The 24070-nt window shown below is 40.1% G+C and overlaps 1 protein-coding gene across 3 annotated transcripts in view; it reads left to right on the plus strand.

Moving 5' to 3' along the window:
* Nucleotides 1-2434: 2434 nt before the first annotated feature.
* The window catches only part of CENPF (centromere protein F), a 61918-nt gene continuing 40282 nt past the window's right edge, over nt 2435-24070 (plus strand). Inside the window, exons 1-8 of one of the 3 annotated variants that reach the window (XM_059412694.1) lie at nt 2435-2559; nt 5053-5255; nt 6478-6674; nt 11702-11823; nt 12196-12287; nt 14325-14616; nt 15740-15942; nt 23263-23388. In XM_059412694.1, coding sequence (XP_059268677.1) covers nt 5094-5255; nt 6478-6674; nt 11702-11823; nt 12196-12287; nt 14325-14616; nt 15740-15942; nt 23263-23388 — 1194 coding nt within the window. In that variant the 5' untranslated portion in view covers nt 2435-2559; nt 5053-5093. The other 2 variants (XM_059412697.1, XM_059412695.1) reach the window with 2 other exon arrangements.

Raw genomic sequence — 24070 nt, forward strand, 5'->3', positions numbered from 1 at the left:
CTCTCTGCTCAGCAGGGAGCCTGCTTCCTCCTCTCTCTCTCTGCCTGCCTCTCTGCCTACTTGTCTCTCTCTGTCAAATAAATAAATAAAATCTTTAAGAAAAAAAAAAAACAATTAAGTGGTTCCTCTCTGTGCAGTCCTGGGATTTTTCTTCAGCACTTTTCTGGAGCAACAGTGCTTTTAGGCAGGGTCTGGACAGGTGCATGCATATAGGTTTGAGGAGACAGAACAAGAACCAAGGGAGTCGAGGATACTAGCAGAAGAGTGGTTTAAGTGATGGACCCGGCGATCTAAGTGGGAGACGAAAAGACAGAAAGAATCAAGGGCACTGATTCATAGGCGGAAAGTACAGATGGTGGATGAATAATCCAGAGAGAGTAGACTGACTCAGTGAGGGAGCGGCGTTAAAAGGAGAAGCAAGGGAGTTGAAAATGACTCTTAGAAGACATCTGTATTTTGTTGGATGGGATTCACCCCCTTTAGCCCCTAAAAATAGAGGCAGGGGAAGGAAATCATAACTGAAGTCACAAAATAATCTCCATCACATGATTCCCCTGTTTAAGAAGACAATGTATTTTTTTAAAATTTTATTTATTTATTTGGCAGAGAGAGAGAGAGAGAGAGAGAGTGAGAGAAGGAACACAAGCAAGGGGAGTGGGAGAGGGAGAAGCAGGCTCAGCTCTGAGCAGGGAACCTGATGTGGGGCTGGATCCCAGGTCGCCAGGATCATGACCTGAGCTGAAAGCAGATGCTTAACGACTGAGGCACTTGGGCACCCCAAGAAGTCAATGTATTTCTTTACTGATTATTATAGATGACTGAAGTATAGGCTTGGCTATACAGTGACCACTCAATAGGTGTCTACTAAGAAATGAATAAATAGATTGCAAATGTAATCTTTGAAAATCCTCTCTTACATGTCTTTCTAGTTCTGTTTTCCTTAGGCAACTAATAGTTGAATAATTACTCCTAGGAAGCAATGGAGTTGTGATTAGTTTTGGAGTCAGAATTTGGTTCAAATCCCAGAACAACCAGATGCTAGACTAATTATGGCAATGTCCAGTAAAAGTTCTCACCTACTGGCTCCCTCCCCATTTTGGGGGGATACAAGGATAGCGGGTAACAAGGCCTTTCTCCAGACCAAGATGGTCTTATTTTTTATGTGCAAAGTTACTAGACAGTTAGCAGAGATACAAAAGTAAATTAAAACAGATTTTAATCTACAGGAATTTTCCAGACTGTAGGAGAAATAGACACAAATACAAGGTATACACCAATTTCTGGGAAAGATGTAGGAAATAATTATTTTTAAGGGGTGGGTGAGAACAGTGAAGTTTTATGTAGAAAGTGGCACTGGACCTGGGTATTGAAAGATGAGCAGAAAAGGTAAGGGACTATCTAGAATGCAGTAACCACCTAACGAAAGGTAGAGAGAGGGTTACGGAAAGCTTGGAATCTGTTGCGGAAGACAACAGCATCAGAGAGAGAGTAATTTAATTCATTGTTTGGGTCCTGTCCTTGGAAGCTTGTTTTAACTGAATAGGGAAATAGAACAAGTACCTAAATACACACAAAATTAGTGGGTTTCAAAATGAGGAGAGATTCCGTCCAGTTTTGGAGATTTTTCTGGCTGCGGTGTCCTGGAATCCAGCTCACAAGTGTTCAGAATCACCTCTTTAGAATATGATCAATCAAAGAGGTTAAAAGTGAGATCCTGTATGTTCCAGATTCAATTTCGAATGAGGGAGCGTCCGTGTGCCTCAGTTAACTTTTAAATAAAAAGGAAATACTTTCCTCAAAGAATTGTAAAGAATGACAGTGCGTGGGGACGCCTGGGTGGCTCAGTGGGTTAAAGCCTCTGCCCTGGGCTCAGGTCATGATCTCGGGGTCCTCGGATCGAGCCCCGCATCGGGCTCTCTGCTCAGCAGGGAGCCTGCTTCCCCCTCTCTGCCTGCCTCTCTGCCTACTTGGGATCTCTCTGTCAAATACATAAATAAATAAAATCTTAAAAAAAAAAGAAGAAGAAGAAGAATGATAGTGGGTGAAGAATGCCCCGCAAGCAGAGAACCTCACATCTATGTCCTAAACTGTGTGTTTAATAAGCAGATACCTGGAGAGTTGGCCAGACAGCATAATTCCGCCGCTTGTAGGCGACAGACCACGCCTTCCCGCGGGTCCGCCGGTTCCCCCGGCTTTTGCGGAAACAGCGGTTCAAAACGTCTCCCAGCCTCTGAGAACGCACGTGGTCTCGCCCTCCCACGACAACAAAAAAACACCGTAACTCCAGCGCCGGCCCCCTGTGGTGAGAGCTTGATTTTTAAATCCGTCCGAAAGAACCAATCAGAGCCGGCAGTCCGAGTGCGCGGAAGCCGATTGGCCCATTTCTGCTTACGACGACCAATAGGCTTGGAGGGTGCGTTTGGTCCGTCCCGGAAGCGGGCAAATCGAAAACCGGTGGCGGTCGCGGGCAGTTTGAATTGGAATCTGGGCGGAAGCCCGCGGAGGCTGCCCCGGGAGCCCGACTCTCTGAGGGGTCGTCTTTCCCTCCCCGCCAGCAAGGTGAGTGTCCTGCGTGGGTCGTGGCGTCGGCGGCGGGTGTGATGGGGGCTGGCCTTCCCGCCCGGGGCTCCTGAGCAGGGAAGCCGGTGGAACCGAGCCCCCGGGGCCAGCGGACCGCCCCCTCCCACCTCAAGGGACTGGAGGATCCACCCGGCCGAGGCCTTCAGGGCTCATCCGCGCTCTTCCGCGCCCGTGCTCGCACGAGTGTCCGCAGACCCTGCTCGGTCCTGAGCTCGCACTTCGGGGGATCACATTCCTCTGGAAGATACATGAATTGGAGACTAGCAGGTATTTCCTAGCAACCGTCTAGGTCCAGAGCCAGTGGCTCCTTTTTGAAATGTGGGCGTCGGTCCTTTGTTGCCTGGAGGAGAGAAAAGCTTGGATTTTGATCTGCGCGGCACATTGGTGTGCCCCTTGCTATCCGCGAGAGCATTTCCCCTGCCTTCCACATTTCTTTGGACACGCTTGAGTGCCTGGCTCTGCTGTGTTAGGAAGACCCAGAAATAAGTAAACGACGAGTCCTATCCCTGAGCTCTGCGTAGGAGAGCAGGCAGGGTTTCCACCCTTCGGGCTCAGCCGTGGCACGAGAGGGGACGACTGGGGTTTCTTGGAGATGGGAGCTCTTTTTAAAGGGAAAGCGCGAAAGTGGGCCTCCAGTGCCGGGGGTGGGTACTTAGGGCATAAGGAGTGCCCTCCCCATATTTAAGATAGAAAGAGCGTTTTCTGCAAAATCCTCCTTGCAGGAACCTTGACACCCGGGGCTTTTCTTCATCTACGCATCCTTCTTTACACCTGCAGCTGCTTAGGTGTCAGTCTGGAGATTTACGCTTTTTGACCTTTGCCCCAGTAGCTCCCTACAGACTGTGAATGGTTGATGCTTTAATCTGATCAAAATTGGCTTGGTCTGGTGGTTGTTTTAACTCCTTCTTTATAGCTGTATCTTAGACTTTGCAATAGAAAAGCATTCAACTTGCTAGTTTTCCTTCTGTTTATTTTCCTCATCCCTATCATCTTCCTAAATTGATCCTTCTAATATTTTGTTGATGATGGCATCTTGATGTAATGATTGCAGTGGTTGGCAGCTCTGTTTAGGACAGTTATTCTTTTGTGCCGCTGGGCTAGGGTACTCCCAGCCCTGCATGAGCAAGCTGGATTGAAATGGCAGGAGAAGCCTATTGTGACAGTGTAAAATTGTCCTTTGTTGGTGGAGAGGCATGAGATTTCTTCCAGCAGTTTCTGGGCAAATGGCAGTGGAGGTTAAGATGCTGCGTTCAAAGAATTGAGATCTGGAAAAAGAAAAAAAATTAAACTGGCAGAGAAAACACTGCTTTTCAAGACTTAATAGCTAAGCCATGTTTCCCATGAACTTTGCTCTGTCTCTTTAATCTTTGAACATCTTTTTATCATTCTTAGTACTTTTGTCAACCGTTTATTAGTTCTGATAAAAAGTTTCATTGATACAGTGACACTAAAATGTTCGTGGACTTCATTTGTCAAAAAGCAGATTCTCACCTTGCTCAACTAGCTGGAAAATGAATGCGTTTCTTTAAGTTCCAGAGGCTAATGAATAAAGAACAATTAACATACTTTTCTCCCAGCTCCTTTAAATTTTAGGAAATGTGGCTGTGAAGGAGGTAAGCCACTTCCTTCTTGGTATTAGTGGCTGAAATATACAAATGAAGTATTTTTGAGGATTAATATAATAACTAACAGGTACAGAATGCTTATTGGGAAATATAGGACTGTTCTAAGCCTTTGGAAAGTCACCGTCGCTATTATCCACACTTTACAAATGAGGAAACCGAGGCACAGAGCAGTTAAATAACTTGCCCAAGGTCACACATCTTGAAGGTGGTTGAGCTGAAATTTGAATTATTGAGGCTATATACAAGTTTCCACATCAAAGTCTATCTGGAGCATGGCTTTACCACATTTTGCAATGATTTTAGCACTTATATGTCATTCGCTCTTTGCTCATTCTTGCAATAATCCAACACATGATAGTTGCTGGGAAGGAGAGGTAGGGGGGCCTATGCCATCACTGACCAGGAGATATGGTCAGACTGGGGACCTCCCCAGGAAAGGCTTCTCAGAGGAAGAGGGACAAAGTGTGCATGGCAATGAGGTGAAGAGCATTTGCAAAATAACTTCCCATGAGTCTTGTTTGTTTACAGGACGTATTTCACCTGTAACCCCAGAGCAAAGTACTCCTGTTCTATATCATGAAAACAAAGTGAGCAGTAGAAAGCAGGTAGCTAAGAAGTCAAACCTGAGAAATAGGAAAAACAGAGCCAGGGAAGCCACACGAGCATCTGGGGTACCTCGCAATCAGAACTATTGGTGGCCACCTTTCAGGGGGTGGAGAAGATAGAGGTTATACGTCCTTATCTGTTGAAAGGTGAAGCTTTGAAACTCCTTAGAGACTCGTTAGTCTCTGAGACTTTTTGGTCCCTTTTCCTACAGTAAGACCAACAGTCTGCTTATTCTTTCCAGTTTATTTTTAAATGTGTGACTAGTAAAGAAAGGAGAGCAACATGAGCTGGGCTTTGGAAGAATGGAAGGAGGGGCTGCCCACCAGAGCTCTGCAGAAAATCCAAGAGCTGGAAGGCCAGCTGGACAAACTGAAGAAAGAGAGGCAGCAAAGGCAGTTCCAGCTGGAGACCCTCGAGGCCGCACTGCAGAAGCAGAAACAGAAGGTATCAGCCAAACGCTGGCTTTTAAAACCGTTCACTCAGTATTTGGATTGTTTGATCTTGGTCTAAAATTTCAAGAAAAATGAGCGCTCTCTTTGGGTGGCAATCCGACCCTCTCCTTTTTCTCCAGCCTCTGCCCCTCATTTTTCCTTTCCTGCTAATATCGAGGGCTGCTGAGTTCTTATTAATTCCATTTGGGACCACACGTGGGAAATTGCTTTTCTATTCTGTACCAACATGGCCAGATCCTCTGACTCTGAATTAGGGTGCTTTGTGGTCCAAATGGATATTGCTTCCTGAGGGTGGGCTTTTCACCATGGTATTCCTGGACTACTTCTCTTCTGGGCTAGGAAGTGAAAACTAAAACGGTGTTTCTTCCTTCCCTCTGCGTTAGCCAACAAGCTGGTGGTACAGTCATGGCTTCTAAAATGGCTTTGCTAGTGGGAGAATTTTTACAACTTAGTTCAGCGGTCAAGCTTTTTTTTTTTTTAAGATTTTATTTACTTAGGTGGGAGAGAGAGAGAGGGCGGGGGTGGGGGAGAGAGCGTACAAGTCAGGGGAAGGAGCAGAGGGAGAAGCAGACTCCCCACTAAGCAGAGAGCCCGACCTAGGACTCGATCCTAGGACCCTGAGATCATGACCTGAGCCAAAGGCAGACACTTAACAGACTGAGCCACCCAGGCACCCCACACTTTAAAATGAATTACTAAGGAGATTTATAGGGTTTATTTTTGGTTTGTTATACTTGAAAGAACATTAAACCCTCCCTTTCCAGGAAGGGTACATTTAGCCCTGACCAAAGACAGTGTAATTCCTGACTTTGTAGAACTTTTCTATCTACAAGCTTCAAAGTGAGGTCATTTAAAATATGCTGTGTTCGTGGGGAACCTGGGCGGTGCAATCAGTTAAGCATCTCACTCTTGGTTTCCACTCAGGTCATGATATCGAGCCCCTGTCAGTCTCCGGGCTCAGCATGGAATCTGCTTGGACTTTTTCTCCCTTTCCCTCTGCCCCTCTACCCGTGCTCGTGCTCTCTCTCTCTCTCTCTCTGTCTCAAATAAATAAATCTTTAAAAAAATTTTTTTTGTGTTTGTGAAGAAACACTGACCTGTAGATTACAGCAAATACGTCTCAAAATAATTAGTCTTCGGTGTTGCATTCAGATTTACAAATACTTGATAAATTCCCAAAGTCGAGATCTATTTCTTTCTGGACGATCTGTTAGGTTGAGAATGAAAAAACAGAGGGCGCAAACCTCAAAAGGGAGAACCAAAGCTTGATGGAAATATGTGAGAATCTGGAGAAGACCAAGCAGAAAATTTCTCATGAACTTCAAGTCAAGGAGTCACAAGTGAATTTCCAAGAAGGGCAGCTGAACTCCAGCAAAAAACAAATAGAAAAATTAGAACAGGAACTGAAAAGGTAATTATTTTTGAGTGGTATTAATGTGGATATCCTTTATATGTGATCATTGGATCCTTTATCTTTTCCTTTGATGATGTAATTTTACGTTGCAATCATTTTTGCAATGAAATAAACAATGACTTGAGAGGAATTAATTCTTCTGTACTTCAGTCCTATCATTGCCTGGCTCAGTAGTACGTATATTCATTAAATGGCTTCTCGCTTATTCATTTATTCACTCAAGATATATTTATTAAGCTGCTTCATGGGCCAGATGCTGTGATATATTAAATAATACCACATCTCCCAATAGTGAGTACTAGAAGATGGAGGGGAGTTAAGCATGGCTAATACTGATGGCTTATGTTTTTTCCTCTGAGTGGAAAAGCTATTGTAGATAATGAGACAGAACGAGGGAATTTCAGGGGCACCTGGGTGGCTCAGTGGGTTGAAGCCTCTGCCTTCAGCTCAGTCATGGTCTCAGGGTCCTGGGATCGAGCCCCGCATCGGGCTCTCTGCTCAGCGGGGAACCTGCTTCCTCCTCTGTCTCTGCCTGCCTCGCTACCTACTTGTAATCTCTGTCTATCAAATAAATAAAATATTTAAAAAATTAAAAAAAAAAAAAAAAGAACTAGGGAATTTCAAAAGACCTAGGAGCACTGAGGGCCCAGTTGAGGTTGGAGACCAGGAATTTATAACAGGACCCATCTATAGAGTTGCTTGCCCCCCGCCCTCCCCCACTCCACCTCCTTTTAGCATCTGGGTTGTAAATGCTGAGAATGTGAGCAGGAGGATTGACTTAGGGTTGTTTTTAGCCAGGGTAATGGGATGAAAGACGGTGGAATGATGGAGGGTGCTGAGAAGAGGGTGGTTCAAATCGTGTGCCGTGAAATCTAGGCTGGAGAGGGAAGGAAGTGTACTCAAGAAGAGTTTCCTCCTGAGGTCCCCATCTTCCATCTTAAGCATTAGATAACCAGTTTGCCAGCTTAAGCAATAAAAAATGGTGCTTATGACTTCTTTTCCATTAAAAAAAATCTTCAAACAATTTGAGACATTAATCAAAATAAATCCAGTGGGACCAAAATACGCTAGCTTATAAACGGTATTTTCTTACTGTAATAGTGGAGATTTGTCAAAATATCAAGGAGTAATACAGGCGGAAAGCAAAGTGGATGTTAGCAGATTGTCCCATTGTTGATTCTGCTAATACACACCCAGAAGTTTAAAAATAAAAAAAATTTTCATTTTGAAATAACTTTAGATTTACAGAAACAGTTGTTAACATCTTACATAACCAAAGTGTAAGACCAAACCAGAAATGAACATTGATTCAGTACTATTAACTAAACTACGGACTTTATTAGAATGTCACTGGTTTTTCCAGTCACGAGCTGTCTCTGTTCCAGACTCGGATCTAGGATTGTACATTATATTTAGTTGATATTTTCTTAGTCTCTTTCTAAGCTGTGACAGTTTCTTGTTGTTTATGTTGTTGAAATTGTTGAAGAGTCTGATAGAGTCTAATAGAGTCTGCTCTATTGTAGAGCAGTCTGCAGGTTAGGCCTGTTGGCTGTTTTTTCACTGACGAGATCACAGTTTTTCAGCAGCGGCACAATTCACATCCAGGACTGGATGGTCCTTTGCTGAGGAAAGCTGTCTTGTGCATTGTGGGATACCTAACCGCATTTCTGGCCTCTACCCACTAGATGCCAGTAACACCTCCTCTACCTGCCTGTTTTGATAATCAAACACGTCTCCAGGCATCGCCAGATGCCTTTGGGGAGGTAAAATCATCCTGGATTGAGAACCACTGGGTCAGATTGAGGTTATGAGTTTTGGGTGAGAAGACCACAGAAGGAGCGATGTGCCTTTCTCAATGTATCTTTGCAGAGGATGCATGACCTAATACAATTTTTACCCTGATTCCCTGGCTGATTAATAAATATCATGATCCCAAGAATTTTTTTTCCTAACATAGCTGCAATAATCTTAATTCTACTTACCTCTCGAATAAATTTTTGCAAGTTAAAGCACTTTAAAATTACTCCTGTTTTCCTGTGAAGATAATTAGGTACACAGAAATATCTTCCTAATTTTGGTTCCTACCCACATAGGCAGATGGCTCTCTTATAAGTTGTATGTTAGAATGATAAATAACTTCTATCTCATTGAATTTTTTCGTTTTCTTGTTTACTGTCTGCCATACCAGACTCCATGAGAATAGGGACCTGGTCAGTCTTATCCGCGTTCCCCACGCACCTGGCAGGCCCTCAAATATTTGTCAAATGAAAAAGTGAGAGATAAGTAGTTGTTTTTGGAAAACAGATGCCAAGGAAGTAGGAAGTTTACTTTATGAATGCCAGAATAGTTTTCTTTGAAAGCATATTTTGGCTGCTGGTTTTAAAAATACTTGTTTTCTTTTTATTTATTTTTAAAGATCTTATTTATTTATTTGAGAGAGAGAAAGAGCAAGCTGAGGGAGAGGCAGAGAGAGGGAAAGAATCTCAAGCAGGCTCCCCGCCGAGTGTTGTGCCCCATGTGGATTCGATCCCTTGACCCAGGGATCATGACCTGAGTGGAAACCAAGAGTCAGTTGCTTAACTGGCTGAGCCACCCAGGCTCCCTAGAAATACTGGCTTTAATAATTTAGACAGAAATGTTTGTATTTTTAACATTTTAGGTAAACATTTTTGTATACATGTCTATATTGCAAAGTGACATTTGGTGGGAAGACTTGCAGATACAAAGTACAGGGTTGTGTGGGATACCTGGCAACTTGGTTAAGTGTTAGCTTTATTATTATCAGTTGTTATAGTTGGGGCTAGGATAGCACATTTAGTTTAGAAGTATTTTTATTACCAGTGATGTAGGTATAGATGTTTATAAACATTTACAAACTCTATAAACCTCAGACTGTAAAAACTATTAAGAATACAGTTTTCCAGAATATAAAAGCTATAAACTACAACAACTTTTGAGTGTATTCAAATTCCCACTGGTAACCTTCAAGTGCAGGCTGAAACTTACCTTCTCCAACAGTGGCCACTGATCAGGTTTCTGGAAGGTCTCAAACAAGTTAGTCTGGACTATTGGAAATGTTGGTCAAAAACTGTTGAGTATTGACAATCCCATAGTTAAACCAAGTAGAAAGATGCTTAATTTCGTGTTGTTTTTGGAGGCAGTTTTTTTCTTTATAGGAAACAGGAGAAATAAAGGCTTATAGGAATAAAGCAGGGTATAGTTTTATATTTTAAATAAATACACTTGTTTTTTTCTAATGAAAGGATAGATAGAGGGGGATGAAATGTGAATTTGTGAGGAAAAAGAAACACTGAGTCTACAAGGTTTTTTAAAATTCGTCTCTAAAATCACCAAATTTGTCACACCTTTGGTAGTCTGTAGACCTACACCATTCATCATGGTGGCTGCTGGCTACATGTGACTGTTATGTGCTTGAAATGTGGCTATTACAAATTGAGATGTGACAGGGTGCCTGCGTGGCTCAGTCGGTTAAGCAGCTACCTTCAACCTTCAATTCAGGTCATGATACCAGGGTCCTGGGATCAAGTCTTGCATTGGGCTCCCTGCTCAGCAGGGAGTCTGCTTCTCCCTCTTTCTGTCCCCTCTCCTGCTTGTGTTCTCTCTCTCTCTCAAATAAAATCCTAAAAAAAAAAAAAAAAAATCAAATTGAGATGTGCTATAAGTATGCAATGCATACCAAATTCTGAAGGTTAAATAGAAAAAAATGTAAAATATCTCAATAATTTTAGTGTTGACTGCAAGTTGAAAGGATGATATTTTAAAAATATAGAGTTAAATAAAATACTAAGATTAAATTCATTTGTTTCTTGTTACTCTTTACATGTTAGTAGAACCTTTCTATTGGACAGTGCTGTTACTTACCAGGAGCTTAAATCTGATGATTTGATTTGTAGAGCAGTCCTTTTTAGCCCAGACATTGATTTTTCCTCCCACATTGAGGTTGGATCTGAGTGGGGCTGGGGCACTGGGGCACTTTCCTCATTCCTTGTTTTGAGAGACATGTCCATGAGAAAGAGACTGCTGCGCATCATTAGCTCTTCTATGGAGTGTTCATTTCATTTCTTGATTTGAGCTAAAATCAGAGACATTATAGATTTGTGAGAATTGAGTCCTCCTAACTTAGGTTGTTTGATTCTGAAAGGTGTTCAGAACTTAAGTGATAGAAATATTCTGTGCATATATACAATATATAGCTTACTTTTCCCATTTCTTTGTGACTTTCTCTAGCCCTGTTTTCTCTAGATGCATTATGTTAACTTGATTTTTGTGTCTCTGTTTTTAAAGATTTTATTTATTTAACAGACAGATATCACAAGAAGACAGAGAGGCAGGCAGAGAGAGAGTGGGGGGGAAACAGGCTCCCCGCTCAGCAGAGAGCCTGATGTGGGGCTCGATCCCAGGGCTCTGGGATCTTGACCTGGGCTGAAAGCAGAGGCTTTAACCCCCTGAGCCACCCATGCACCCCTTTGTGTCTCTGTTTTTTTTTTAAATGTCATAAAATACATGGCAAGTTTATGTTTTTTTAATGACTTAATATCACAAGTGATGTCATTCAATTTTGTGATTTGAATCAATGCTTCAGTGATGCCAATTTCTTCCTATGCTTCTGAAGTTCTGGGGTTTTTTGGGGGTTGTTGTTTGTTTTTAAATATTCCTGGGTCCTTCGTTGACTTGGAGTAAAAAATTTGCTCAGAGTACATTCCCAACCTCCCAACTCTATAACCATAGTGTCATTACAGACCTTCACTGTAGCTTTTGTAATATTGCAATTTTAAGTTTATATTTTTGTTTCCCTAACCAGACTGAGTTCCTTTGAAGAAGGGGAACTGAGTTTGGGTCTGTCCCATAAGTTAGTTCTTATGAAATGTCTATTGGACCAAGGAAGTGGTAAGAATTCTCAGAGGGTGGGGTTTTTGTAAGTTTATTACTCTCTGGGAACAGGTGGTGCTAGTGTTTGGCAGCATTTGCTCTGATTTGCATCTTCTTGGGTCCTTTCCTAACAGGTGTAAATCTGAACTTGAAAGAAGCCAACAAGCTGCACAGGCTGCAGATGTCTCTCTGCATCCATCCACGACACCACAAAAAATCTTTGCAACTCCACTGACACCAAGTCAGTATTACAGTGGTAAGGATTATTTCCCCTCATTGCTCTTTTACTGGGATTTTAATTTTGCCAAAGAAATCACATAATTCATCTTTGAATTCAACTTTTAACTTGGGCATTAAAAAAAATAAACCTTTTAATTTGGGCATTAATGGCCCACATATCCACTTGTGTATCTGTGTAGTGGAACTACCCACTTAAGCCTTTAAACTTTTCATTTTAGCCTATAGTGTGTTTTTAAAAAAATTCAGGTTCAGAATATTCAAACCCAGCATCTGTTCACTTCGTGTACTACAATATTCATTTCTAAACTATTACGATGATTGTTGACCTGTGAATTCCTTTACAAAATCAGTGACCAAAGTAAAACTGTATCTCATTGTCTTTGTTTAGGTTCCAAGTATGAAGATCTAAAAGAAAAATATAATAAGGAGGTTGAAGAACGAAAAAGATTAGAGGCAGAGGTTAAAGCCTTGCAAGCTAAAGTAAGTTAATGATGGGTCTTCTCAGTGGAGTATGTAGTTGAACAAGTACTTTGATATGCAGGAGTCCAAGGTTAGAGAAAAATCTGGTTCACGTAGAGCTTGACACATTTTTCTTAGATTGAGAAGGTAAAGTTCCTGGATGATTACATTAGTTATAATTACTTGTTGGTTTTAAAAGCAAGTAGAAGCAAAAAGTAGTGTGAGGAGATCAGTTTATCCCTTGACAATAGATGTTCATCAAATTCTACAGAAATTGCAGCCATCTAATTATTTCCCTATGGAGACATAATGGTAAGGAGAGGAGAGGACCAGGGCCATTCTAGACATTCACCGGCTGGCTTTATCACCTGGAGGCCCTTGGCTGCTTCCCATTCAGTCCTTATGGAATGTACTGATTGCCACGAGGGACATGGGGTTTAAGGGTCATTATCTATGAAATATTTATTTAGAGGAGAGAATTATCAAGATAATCTCCCCAATTCTGTTACGTAAGTTACAGAGACTCAAATTTTAAGCTCCATTTTGGTACGGGTAAATAGGCAGAGGGGTGGGTCATGAGGTTTGTTTGAATGTCAGCAAAAGAAACAAAATGCAGGTTTCAAAAACCCCTGCTTCTAGTTTAGGGACTGACCCAAATATACCTGGTATCTGTACAATTTACCTTTAGCATTTCTGCTTGTGTGATGTTACTTGCTACAGAAAAGGGGCTGGGGGCAGAAAAACAACAACCTAAATCCCAGTTTTGTACTTTATGTATTTGTGTAACCATAAGAACTCGCTGAAATGGGACAATTCAAACAGCTTAAGCCTGGATTTCTAAGTAGATACTTATGTACTGAGGATCACAAAGTACCTACGAGAGCTTGATCCTTTAATTATTCTCATGCTTTTAACCCTTGTTTGGAGATCACCAGGATTCTGATATGTAGCAAAAGTATTGGTTCTCACGGTGGAGTACAAATTAAATAGTAATTCTCTGGTTTGTCTTAGAAACATCATGTGTTTGGTGATCAGTTCAGTCATTGGTGCCCACTTTCCTTCTGACATCGATTCCCATAGTTTTCTTGGTGGAGAAATTTGAGTCTGCAAACACGAAACCTCTCTGTGTGGCAAAGAAAAGATTTTGCTATAAAAAATTTAATGCACCGGGGCACCTGGGTGGCTCATTTGTTAAATGTCTGCCTTTAGCTCAGGTTATGATCCTAGGGTCCTAAGATCGAGCCCTGCATTGGGATCTCTGCTGAACAAGAAGCCTGCTCCGCCCTCTCTCACTTCCCCTGCTTGTGTTCCCTCCTTCGTTGTGTCTCTCTCTGTCAAATAAATAAATAAAATCTTTAAGAAAAAGATTAATGCAACATCTATAATCATGTCTTGATATTAGTCAGAATGGAGGTAAAGAGAACAAAAGAAGGAGATAAGGGGGATTATTTGATGAGGACTGAGAAATCTACAGACTTGTTGAATTATTGTACACTTGAAACTAATATAACGCTGTATGTTAACTATACTTGAATTAAAAAAATAAGGAATTCAGAGCAATTGCAAATCCACAAATGTGTGTTACATAAAACACCTTGTATGACATTTTTTGGGAGTGGTATGGTGGAAAGTGAGATTCTTGAAAGAATTCTTTAGGTTAATATTTAGTTTTGATCCTCTTTGTGCAAAGCTAGGGGAGGAGGTGACCAAGGATAGGCCAAGGACACCGAATTTCAGAACTCAAAATGGTGGTGAATACTCACTTGTTTTTAATAGAGTGTATGAGAGATCCAGAATAAATATAAAAACTGAGCCCATTTTCATAGATTGGGACTCAAATACTACTGCCTTAAGCCTTCAGTGCTAAAGTGTAACCATGAGACAGTTCCTTCCCTGGATATTGCAACCTTATGGTTCCCTTGACTTGATGAACATTCTTTCTTGGTATGTAGTGGAAGTGGTAACTTCTTGGCATTATGTCCTTATGCTCTACCTGAAAATAAATAACCTTGAATATTGAGATGTTTAAGGGGCCCTAAAGAGTTTCTGTCTTTACAGAAAACGAGCCAGGCTGTTCCCCAAAGCACAATGAATCACAGGGACATTGCACGACATCAGGCTTCCTCGTCCGTATTCTCGTGGCAACAAGAAAAGACCCCAACTCGGCTTTCATCGAATGCACTAAAAACTCCGATTAGGAGAGAGTTCTCTGCATCTCACTTCTCTGGGGAACAAGAGGTGACTCCAAGTAGATCAACTTTGCAAACAGGGAAAAGAGATGCTAATGGCAGTTTCTGTGATAATTCGAGCAATTCTCACCTTTTGGACCAATTAAAAGCCCAGAATCAAGGTAACTTTGTGAGCTAAATTAAGTTGAAATTAAATTTTTCTGAGATGATTTCCAAGGTGATTTCAGACGTTTATAGTCCTAGAAGGTGCTTGTGTGTTCTGTTAGTTATATCAAAACTCAACATCTCAATCTGGTGATGTGAAATACTGCTTGGAGGATACAAGATACCATAGTTCTGGAACGTACGTTTATTTGTACTAGAAACCTGGTACCTGGAAACCTTCAAAAGTAGTTTTGAGTGGCTTTGTCTTTCTAGAAGTAGGGTGAGTAGGTCAGTTACAGTAGCCCTGCGCCATTCTTCTCTTTGGGCTTCTCTCGTGGCCCATGGAGCAAGCCTGGGGTCTGGCCAGCTTTGGCCAGAGGTGTGGCCCATGTTTGTGGGCAGCTTTGCTCTGTACTGCCAGGTTGTCCACGTAGGAACCAACCTGTAACTTTGGCTGGAGTATCACCCCACAGCTGACAGCCAAGGGCACCAGGTGGTGTTTTGGAATCTACTGTGCAGAAGATAATTTTCCGTGCTATAGTATATTGCAAATCACCTTCAGTATTTGCTGGTGAGAATTGTCAAACTGCCAATACCATTGGAACCAGTATTATATGTATGTAGGGGGGAAAAATTTATTGTTAATTTTGGCAGTATAGGAGGCTCACACTGTCTTGATCTTTACTGGAGGTAAAACTGCCGGAGAATACAGGAAGGTGAATTTTGCACTGCTTGGCACTTTTTGCATTGACATGGGCACAAAACAAATACTAGTTTGCCAGCGTATAAAACCAAGTAGTAATTTCAATGTGGAGTATCCTATGGGATACAATTTTTTCAGCCTCAATAAGACACTCTTCATGACTTTAGAAAACCATTTTCTTACTCAAGTTTCTCTGAAAACATTGGAAAATTTGTTTCACCTGCTTCCTATGGGATCCTTGAATACAAATGACAATAGAGACTAACCATTGAATTAAATCCGATTAAAGTAGTTTCTGTGTTTAGTGTGAATTTATATTTATCCCACCAAAGATTTCAGAGCAGAGTAATAACATAAATGATACATTCTGAATTGAGCTATATAAATTTGTCAAAATTATGTATTAATTAAATTGTGGCTTTTGTATGTCATTTAAGACCTAAGGAACAAGATTAGTGAGTTGGAACTACATCTGCAAGGACAAGAGAAAGAAATGAAAGGCCAAGCAAATAAATGTCAAGAACTCCAACTCCAACTGGAGAAAGCAAAAGCAGAATTAGTTGAAAAAGAGAAAATTCTGAATAAAAATAGGGATGAACTGGTGAGATCAACAGCGCAATATGACCAGGCATCAACCAAGGTACTGGACTTCTCAAGTGTTGTTGAAAACCTACATTTTATCATACAGTTCTTTGGAAATTTTTTTCATGCAATACTTCAACACTAAAATTTTTGAAATGTTAGTAATGAACCTCATTAATACATACTAGACAGTATTGATGCAATTGAATTAGTAAGTTCTTTTAGAGTTGGGCAGATGTGGGGTGAAATCCAGACTGCATGTTTTCCCAGCAAAGTGACTTGGGCAAGTCACTAAGAGGGTGGGGAAGAATAAAGATCATGTATATATGGCACTTGACACATATAAGAGGAGACTAAGTAATGGAGCTTTAAAAGAAGCTGGGACACCTGGGTGGCTCAGTTGGTTAAGCATCTGCCTTCTGCTCAGGTCCTAATCCCAGGGTCTGGGGATCGAGCCATGCATTGGGATCCCTGCTTAGCAGGGAGTCTGCTTCTCCCTCTGCCTGGCACTCCTGTGCTTGTACTCATTCTCTCTCTGTCTGTCTGATAAATAAATAGTCTTTAAGAAAAAATGAAAGAAAGAAAATGTGAGACTTTAAGAAGCACTCAAGAGGGCAGAGAAGCTGGTAGAGTCCAGAGTTTTTGAGGTTTATGCTGAGAACCTTGAAATTAATCCTATTAGATCCATGTCTGATGTGCGCCTAAGGAAATTTACTTTTAATAAACTCTAGATATTTCTAAGGCAGCAGGTTAAGAACTACTGTAGTAGGTAGACTTATATCGTCTGTTTGCCTTGTGAAGACAGGTTCGTTCTTTCTTTTTAAAATTATTTTAAGGTAATTGTATATTTACATGTAATTGTACAAAATAGTAGCTTATTAATATGGTGGGTTACATTGATTGCTTTTCAAATATTTGAATAAGCTTTGTGTCCTTGGAATAAAACCTACAAGACCATGGTATATAATTCTTTTTATATATTTCTAAATTTTATTTGCTAATAATTCGTTGAGGATTTTTATGTCTATGTTCATGAGGGATATTGGTCAGCTGTATTCTATTTTTGTTCTTTCTTTAGTATTTGTATCAGAGATCATACTAGCTTTATGAAATGAATTGGGAACTGCCATAATTTTGTGGGTCATGAGATAAAGCTCCACGTTGGGCTCTGCACTCAGTGTGGAACCTTCTTGAAATTCTCTCCCTCTCCTGTTTCTCCTGCTCATGCACTCTCTCTCAAATAAATAAGTCTTTAAAAAATAACAAATTTAATTTTTAAAATAGACATATAGCTATTAAAATTATTTATTTCATACTGGATGAGTTGGGATAGCTTGTGTTTTTTGAGGAAATGGTCCATTTTATCCAAATTTTTAAACTTAAAAACGTAGTTTTTGTAGTATTATTCTTTTGATGTTGTTAGGTGAAGTGATATTCTGTTCCTGATATTTATGCCATTTTCTCTTTGCCAATCTTGCTAGAGATGTGTCAATTTTGTCAATAATGACAATAGAATTTGTCAGTTTAATGATCTTTTGTTGATCTTTCTAAAGAGTCAGCTCTTTGGGGGCGCCAGGGTGGCTCAGTGGGTTAAGCCGCTGCCTTCGCCTCAGGTCATGATCTCAGAGTCCTGGGATCAAGCCCCGCATCAGGCTCTCTGCTCATCGGGGAGCCTGCTTCCTCCTCTCCCTCGGCCTGCCTCTCTGCCTGCTTGTGATCTCTCTCTGTCAAATAAGTAAATAAAATATTTAAAAAAAAAAAAAAGAGTCAGCTCTTTGGTTCATTTATTTTCTTTTTTCAATTTTATATATTTTTGCTCTGTTATTTCCCTCTGCTTGCTTTGGGTTTATTTTGCTCTTCTTCTGGGTTGTTGAGGTGGGGAGCTTAAATGATTGATTTGACACTTTTCTTTTCTAGTGTAGGCATTTAAAGCTATAAATTTCCCTCAGTACTGCTTTAGCTATGTCCTACAGATTTTGATATATTGTATTTTTACTCTTATTCTGTGTATTTTTATTTGCTTAAGACTTCCTCTTTTCCCCAGGGATTACTTAGAAATACCTTTCTGAGTACTAATCATACTGTACCATACTTACTGAATACCAATCATACTGTATGATTTCAAATCTTTTAAGTTTGTTGAGGCTTGTTTTATGGTCTAAGACAATGGTCTACCTTGGTATATGATATGTTTCATGGGCACTTGGGGGGAAAAGTATATTCTGTTGTTGGGTGAAGTGTTCTCAAATTATCCTTAGCCCCAAATTATCTGTTGGTTGATGGTGTTGTTGAATTCTATATTGAATTCTATATTCGTTTCCTGTCTATCGGTTGTTGAAAGAAGGATGGTGAAAGTCTTCCATGATTGTTGATTTATCTATTTCTCCTGTCCGTTCTCAGTTTTCACTTCACATATTTTATAGCTTTGTTGTTTGGTGCATAAACATTTAGGATTGCTGTGTCTTCTTGGTAGATTGACTTTTATCACTATATAATAGCCCTCATTGTTCCTGGAAATTTCCTTCTTTCTCAAGTCTACTCTTTCTTTTCTTTTTTTTTTTTTTTTTTAAGATTTTATTTATTTATTTGACAGAGAGAGACAAGGAGAGAAGGAACACAACCAGGGGGAGTATGAGAGGGAGAAGCAGGCTTCCCACTGAGCAGGGAGCCCAATGCAGGGCTTGATCCCAGGATCCTGAGATCATGACCTGAGCTGAAAGCAAATGCTTAATGGCTGCATCCAGCCATCCAGCCATCCAGGTGTCCCAAGTCTACTCTTTCTGATATTAACTTAGTCACTCCAGTTTTCCTTTAATTTTGCATAATGTATTTCCTTCTGTCTTTTGAGTTTCAGCCTGTCTTTTTATTATTATATTTGAAGTGAGTTTTGTATAGACAGCATATAGTTGGGCTTTTTCTTGTTTTTTTAAGATTTTATTTATTTATCTGATAGACAGTGAAAGAGGGAACATAAGCAGGGAGAGAGAGACAGGGAGAAGTAGGTTCCCCACTGAGCAGGGAGCCTAACGTGGGACTTGATCCCAGGACCCTGGGATCATGACCTGAGCCTAAGGCAGATAGCCAATGACTAAGCCACCCAGGCACCTGTGCATATATATATTTTTCAAATATTTTACTTATTTATTTGAGAGTGAGAGTGTGAGAGAGAGCATAAGAGGGGAGAAAGTCAGAGGGAGAAGCAGACTTCCCATGGAGCTGGGAGTCCTGTGCAGGACTCCATCCTGGGACTCTGGGATCAAGACCTGAGCTGAAAACAGTTGCTTAACCAACTGAGCCACTCAGGTGCCCCAAGTTGGTTATATTTTTTAATCCATTTTTCCATCATCTGTCTTTTAATTAGCATGTTTAGGCCATTTACATTTAATGTAATCATTGATTGGTCGTGGCTTAAAACTGCCATCTTATTTTTTTGTTTTCTTTTTCTTTTTTGTGAGTTACTCAAACATTTTATAGGATTTCATTTTAATTTATCTAGGGTTTTTAGATACATTTCGTTGTAGAGCTTTTATAGTGACTGCCCTAGATAATACATTATATATACACATCATTTATCAGTCTGTTGGTGTTGTCATGTAAGCAGCTCTAAGGGATTACAGAAAATTTACTGCTCTCTTCATCCTTTTACCCTCCCATAGTTATAATACAATTTCTTTAAGTGTTTACTCTACCTACATTCAGAACTACATCAGATGGTGTTATAATTTCTGCTTTAATTGTCAAACATAACTTAGAGATTCTTTCTCTTCGGTTTTCTATTTATGCCAAGATTATTGCCTACCCTGTTTTCCCTTCTTTCCTGATTCCTTCCAGTATTCCTTCTTTCATCATTTTCATTTTTTTTAAAAGAACTTCCTTTAGCCATTTCTTTCTTTCTTTCTTTCTTTTTTTTTTAGTTTGGTCTATTGGCCACATATTCTCTTAGTTTTCCTTTCTCTGGAAATGTCTTGATACTTCATCTTGGAAGGTGTTTCCTCAGGATACAGGTATTCTGGGTTGACTGTTCTCTTCTTTCAGGACCATCATGTTTTCCCCTTGAGTTCCAAAGTCCTTAGTCACTCAGTCTCTTCCTTTAGAGCTTTCTTAACATTTGTGCAGGGGTTTGAATTGTTGTCAATGGAAGGAATAGAGAAATGAATGTTTATTTTATCTTTCTGGATGTGGTAGTCTAGGTTCATTTTTTAGACATTCTCCTAGTGCCATGCTTTGCACAAAATATTGTTCATAAATACTGATTCATTGTATGAGGGTGCAATGGAGGGCCAATGGGACCATGACCTACCTTGACCTATATACTTATTTTCTTTGTGCAGTCTGAGTATGTAGGTTGGTTTTCCAAGTTAGAAAGACTGAATTTGAGTCCTGCCTCATCCCTATTGTTTTGTTTTTGACTTCTCAGCCTCCACTGCCTAATCAATAAAATGGTGTTAAAAATGTCCATGTCCGGGGTACCTGGGTGGCTCAGTGGGTTGAAGCCTCTGCCTGCGGCTCAGGTGATGATCCCAGTGTCCTGGGATTGAGCCCCCACATTCGGCTCTCTGTTCGGCAGGGAGCCTCCCTCCTCTCTCTCTGCCTGCCTCTCTGCCTGCTTGTGATCCCTGTCTGTCAAATAAATAAATAAAATCTTAAAAAAAAAAAGTCTGTGTCCTAGGATTGTTGTAAAGATTGAGATAACATTTTTAAAGGCTGTAGCATAGTGCCTGGCACAGGGTAAGTTTATAATAATACATTAGTTATTATTCCATTGAGTTTCTTGTCATTTAAGCTTATTTTCAGTTGCATTTCCTGCCAACTTAGGCTTTCCTTTATATAATTAACTTATGTTATTATACTTTGTCTTACTGGTTTTTATGTGACAGGATCACTGAATCTTTGTTCTACCTAGCATTTTTGATAAAGTTTCTTCTTACCAGATCATGAATTAAAACTTTTGACAAGGACAGTGCTGAGAACACAGCTCTGGCTTTCTATTAGAAGCTTTCTTCCAGGGGCGCCTGGGTGGCTCAGTGGGTTAAAGCCTCTGCCTTCAGCTCAGGCCATGATCCCAGGGTCCTGGGATGGAGCCCTGCATGGGGCTCTCTGCTCAGCAGGGAGCCTGCTTCCTCCTCTCACTCTGCCTGCCTCTCTGCCTGCTTGTGATTTCTGTCTGTCAAATAAATAAAATCTAAAAAAAACAAAAAACAAAAAAACACCTAACTTTCCTCCAGGTTATTAAGACTCATTTGTTCAATGCTTTCTGGATTCCTTTTTCCCAGTGAGCAACAAATCTACCTAACTGATAATTCAGACTACCTTTCTCCCTCTCACCTCTAGGACTAGGTCCTAGGATAATAGGACCTGGTCAAATGTGTTGCTGAAATCAAATTGTGCTTTGTTTATGCTGTTCCTTGACCTACCATTAGAATTACCCATTAAGTAAAATGGAGCTAATTTAATCAAAATCAATACCATGTTCTTTTGTGAGTACATGCTATTTCTAGTTTGCTTCTTTTCCAAGTATTTTCAAACTGTGTGGGATATAAAGTTTGAACTCACATAGAAACTTTGAGGCAGAAAACCTGGTGTTCAGCACCCACATTTTACAGATGAAAACTTAGGCCCAGGGTGCTGAGTGAGTGCCCAAGGTCATACACTACATATTTTCAAGGATTTTAGCTCTGGAAACTATTTTAGAACATTCATGATACTCAGTGGTCAGCTACTCTTACATGGATTGTGCATCTTCAATATCAGAATATTATTGTAAAAATTTAAAATAAGATAGAAGTATCTTCTAAGTGCTTTTTTTAAACCTGTTTTGTAGTGATAAAGTTACTGATTTTGAGATTAGAGGAATGTGTTGCAGTTTGAGGCACGACCAGCAGAGGGCACCAAGGGTTCATGCATCTCTGCCCTGCATGGTGTGTTTTTTTGTTTTTTGGGGTTTTATTTCCCCCCTGAGAATTGTCAGCCACCAACATTTGGACAGTTATCTGAGCAGTGACTTTTATCTGGGTTGTTTCCTGATGCATTCCCCCATGCCTAGCACAGTGCTTGACATCTAGTAGGCTCTCAATAAATATTTGTTATTATTATAAATAATTTCTTTAATACTTTTCTTTGGGGATTTAAAAATATAAGAACAGTAAAGATAATGAAAAGGTGTCTTACTGTATTAATTTGAACCACTGGCTCAATTATTTTTCTTTTTGAATTTGGTATATTTAAAGTTCTGACCAACTCTTTTTTTTTTTCATCTTTTGTTAGTTAATAATCATTGTCTGATCTTCCGGCTAAGTATTAGTTAGTGTTTTCTTTTCCTCCAATTTTTCTGTTAAATTTCTAGTGTTTCTAATAGTTCTGAATGAGATTATAGTGCTTCCCGGAAAAATACTTTAGAAGAGAGATTTGCCAAACTGGGACACCTTTCTTTTAGACCAGGGAGTTCTCCCCCGGCCCTATGACATGTTTTTAGGCTTCCCTGGAACTTTAGAGTTGTTTTGAGGATTTGAACACTGTGGGGAAAATTCAAAGGAATGATTTTCAGTATTGGTGATTTAAGGCCATTTTGCTCCAATTTAATTTTAGAAGGACATCCTAAATTTTGATTTAGTTCATGTTTTAAAACTTATCCTGAATGTATTGGGTATGATTAAGGGAAAGAAATGTTCTTTGTGTTGCTTATGGCAGCTTGGCTAAAAACCAGTTGTGATATTCTCTGGAGTGCTGTGAACCTTCAGAAATTGAAAATGTCATAGTGGGAGCGTTGTGGAAAGAGGTTTTTTAATATTTAAAATTTTACCTATTATTCTTGAAACAGACTCTCATATGAGGGTCATGGACACCCGCTGATTATTCTACAGCTGTTACATTACACAGGTCAACATCACCGCATTTGAGTGTCTCATTTCCATGCAACAAAGTGTTAGATGAATCTTTATTCATTATTCAGAAACACTTATTTCTTTTTTCATAGTGCAAATTATGAAGTATTTCTTGAAATGGTCGAATATTTACATTTTTTCTAATACTTCCCAGATACAAACTTTATGTGTGCTAAAATAATTAATAGCAGTTTTAGTATTTGTTGATCATTTTATTTTATTCTATTCATTTGTTTTTTAAAGTTTTATTTAGTTAAGTAATCTCTACACTCAGTGTAGGGCTTGAACTCAACCCCAAGATCAAGAGTCACAAGCTCTCCTGGCTAAGCCAGTGAGGCTTCCCTGCTGATCCTTTAAAAATCAAACTTTTAGTGAAACAAAAATGTCAAAATACAGATGATCTTGAACCAGATCTTATAACCAATTTTTCTAAAATTCAAAATATTTGTTTCTCACCTCGAATAACTTTGTATTGACCGTTTTTATTTGTTGTTAAGTGTACTTCATTGGAACAAAAACTGAAAAGATTGTCTGAAGATTTGAGTTGTCAGCGACAAAATGCAGAAAGTGCCAGATGCTCTCTGGAACAGAAACTCAAGGAGAAAGAAAAGGAGTTTCAAGAGGTAAGGTGAATGGCTTCACAAGGAGTTTGCATTTTGTAGTTTTGTCATTTGAAAAGCATTGCTGTTGCTTGGGGTGTTCTACGAGAGGGGAACTCCTTTGTGAGGAACAGGTTCCCCGTGTGATCCTTCACACTTCTGTCTTGCAGTTTTCGATTGGAGAAGTGACTCAGGAGCTCGAATGTTCTTTTTTACCTGTTTCCTCTGATTTCTTAGAGATTTGATACCAAGTAGGAAAGAATCCTTTCTCTTCTTTCAAAGACTCTCAGTTGTGGAGGAAGTTGTATCCTGTTCACCACATGTTTCTAAAGGCTGTGGGTTGGCGAATACGTTAGACAGGTAGTTGATGTGGTGGGGAAAGAAGCTGGCAGCCATGTTATGGGTGAAGACGCCTTTCTAGAAGTGTTGCTGCCAGTGGAGAGTGAGTTAGCCTGGCCGAGTATATCCTATGGATTGAGGCTCTCTAGTCTTTCAGTAAGAGCCCCTGGAGATGCAAGTCTGGTCTCCCGATGTGGTTATCAAAGTTAATTGGTGGCATATCTTTGCTCACATTCTAAGTTATGAGTGTTATGATGTTTGATATCTTAAACCCCATTTTTTTTTTTTTTTTTTTTTTTAGATTTTATTTATTTATTTGACAGATCACAAGTAGGCAGAGAGGCAGGTAGACAGAAAGGGGGAAGCA

This window comes from Mustela nigripes, chromosome 10 (genome assembly GCF_022355385.1).
Source record: "Mustela nigripes isolate SB6536 chromosome 10, MUSNIG.SB6536, whole genome shotgun sequence".
Lineage (NCBI taxonomy): Eukaryota > Metazoa > Chordata > Mammalia > Carnivora > Mustelidae > Mustela > Mustela nigripes.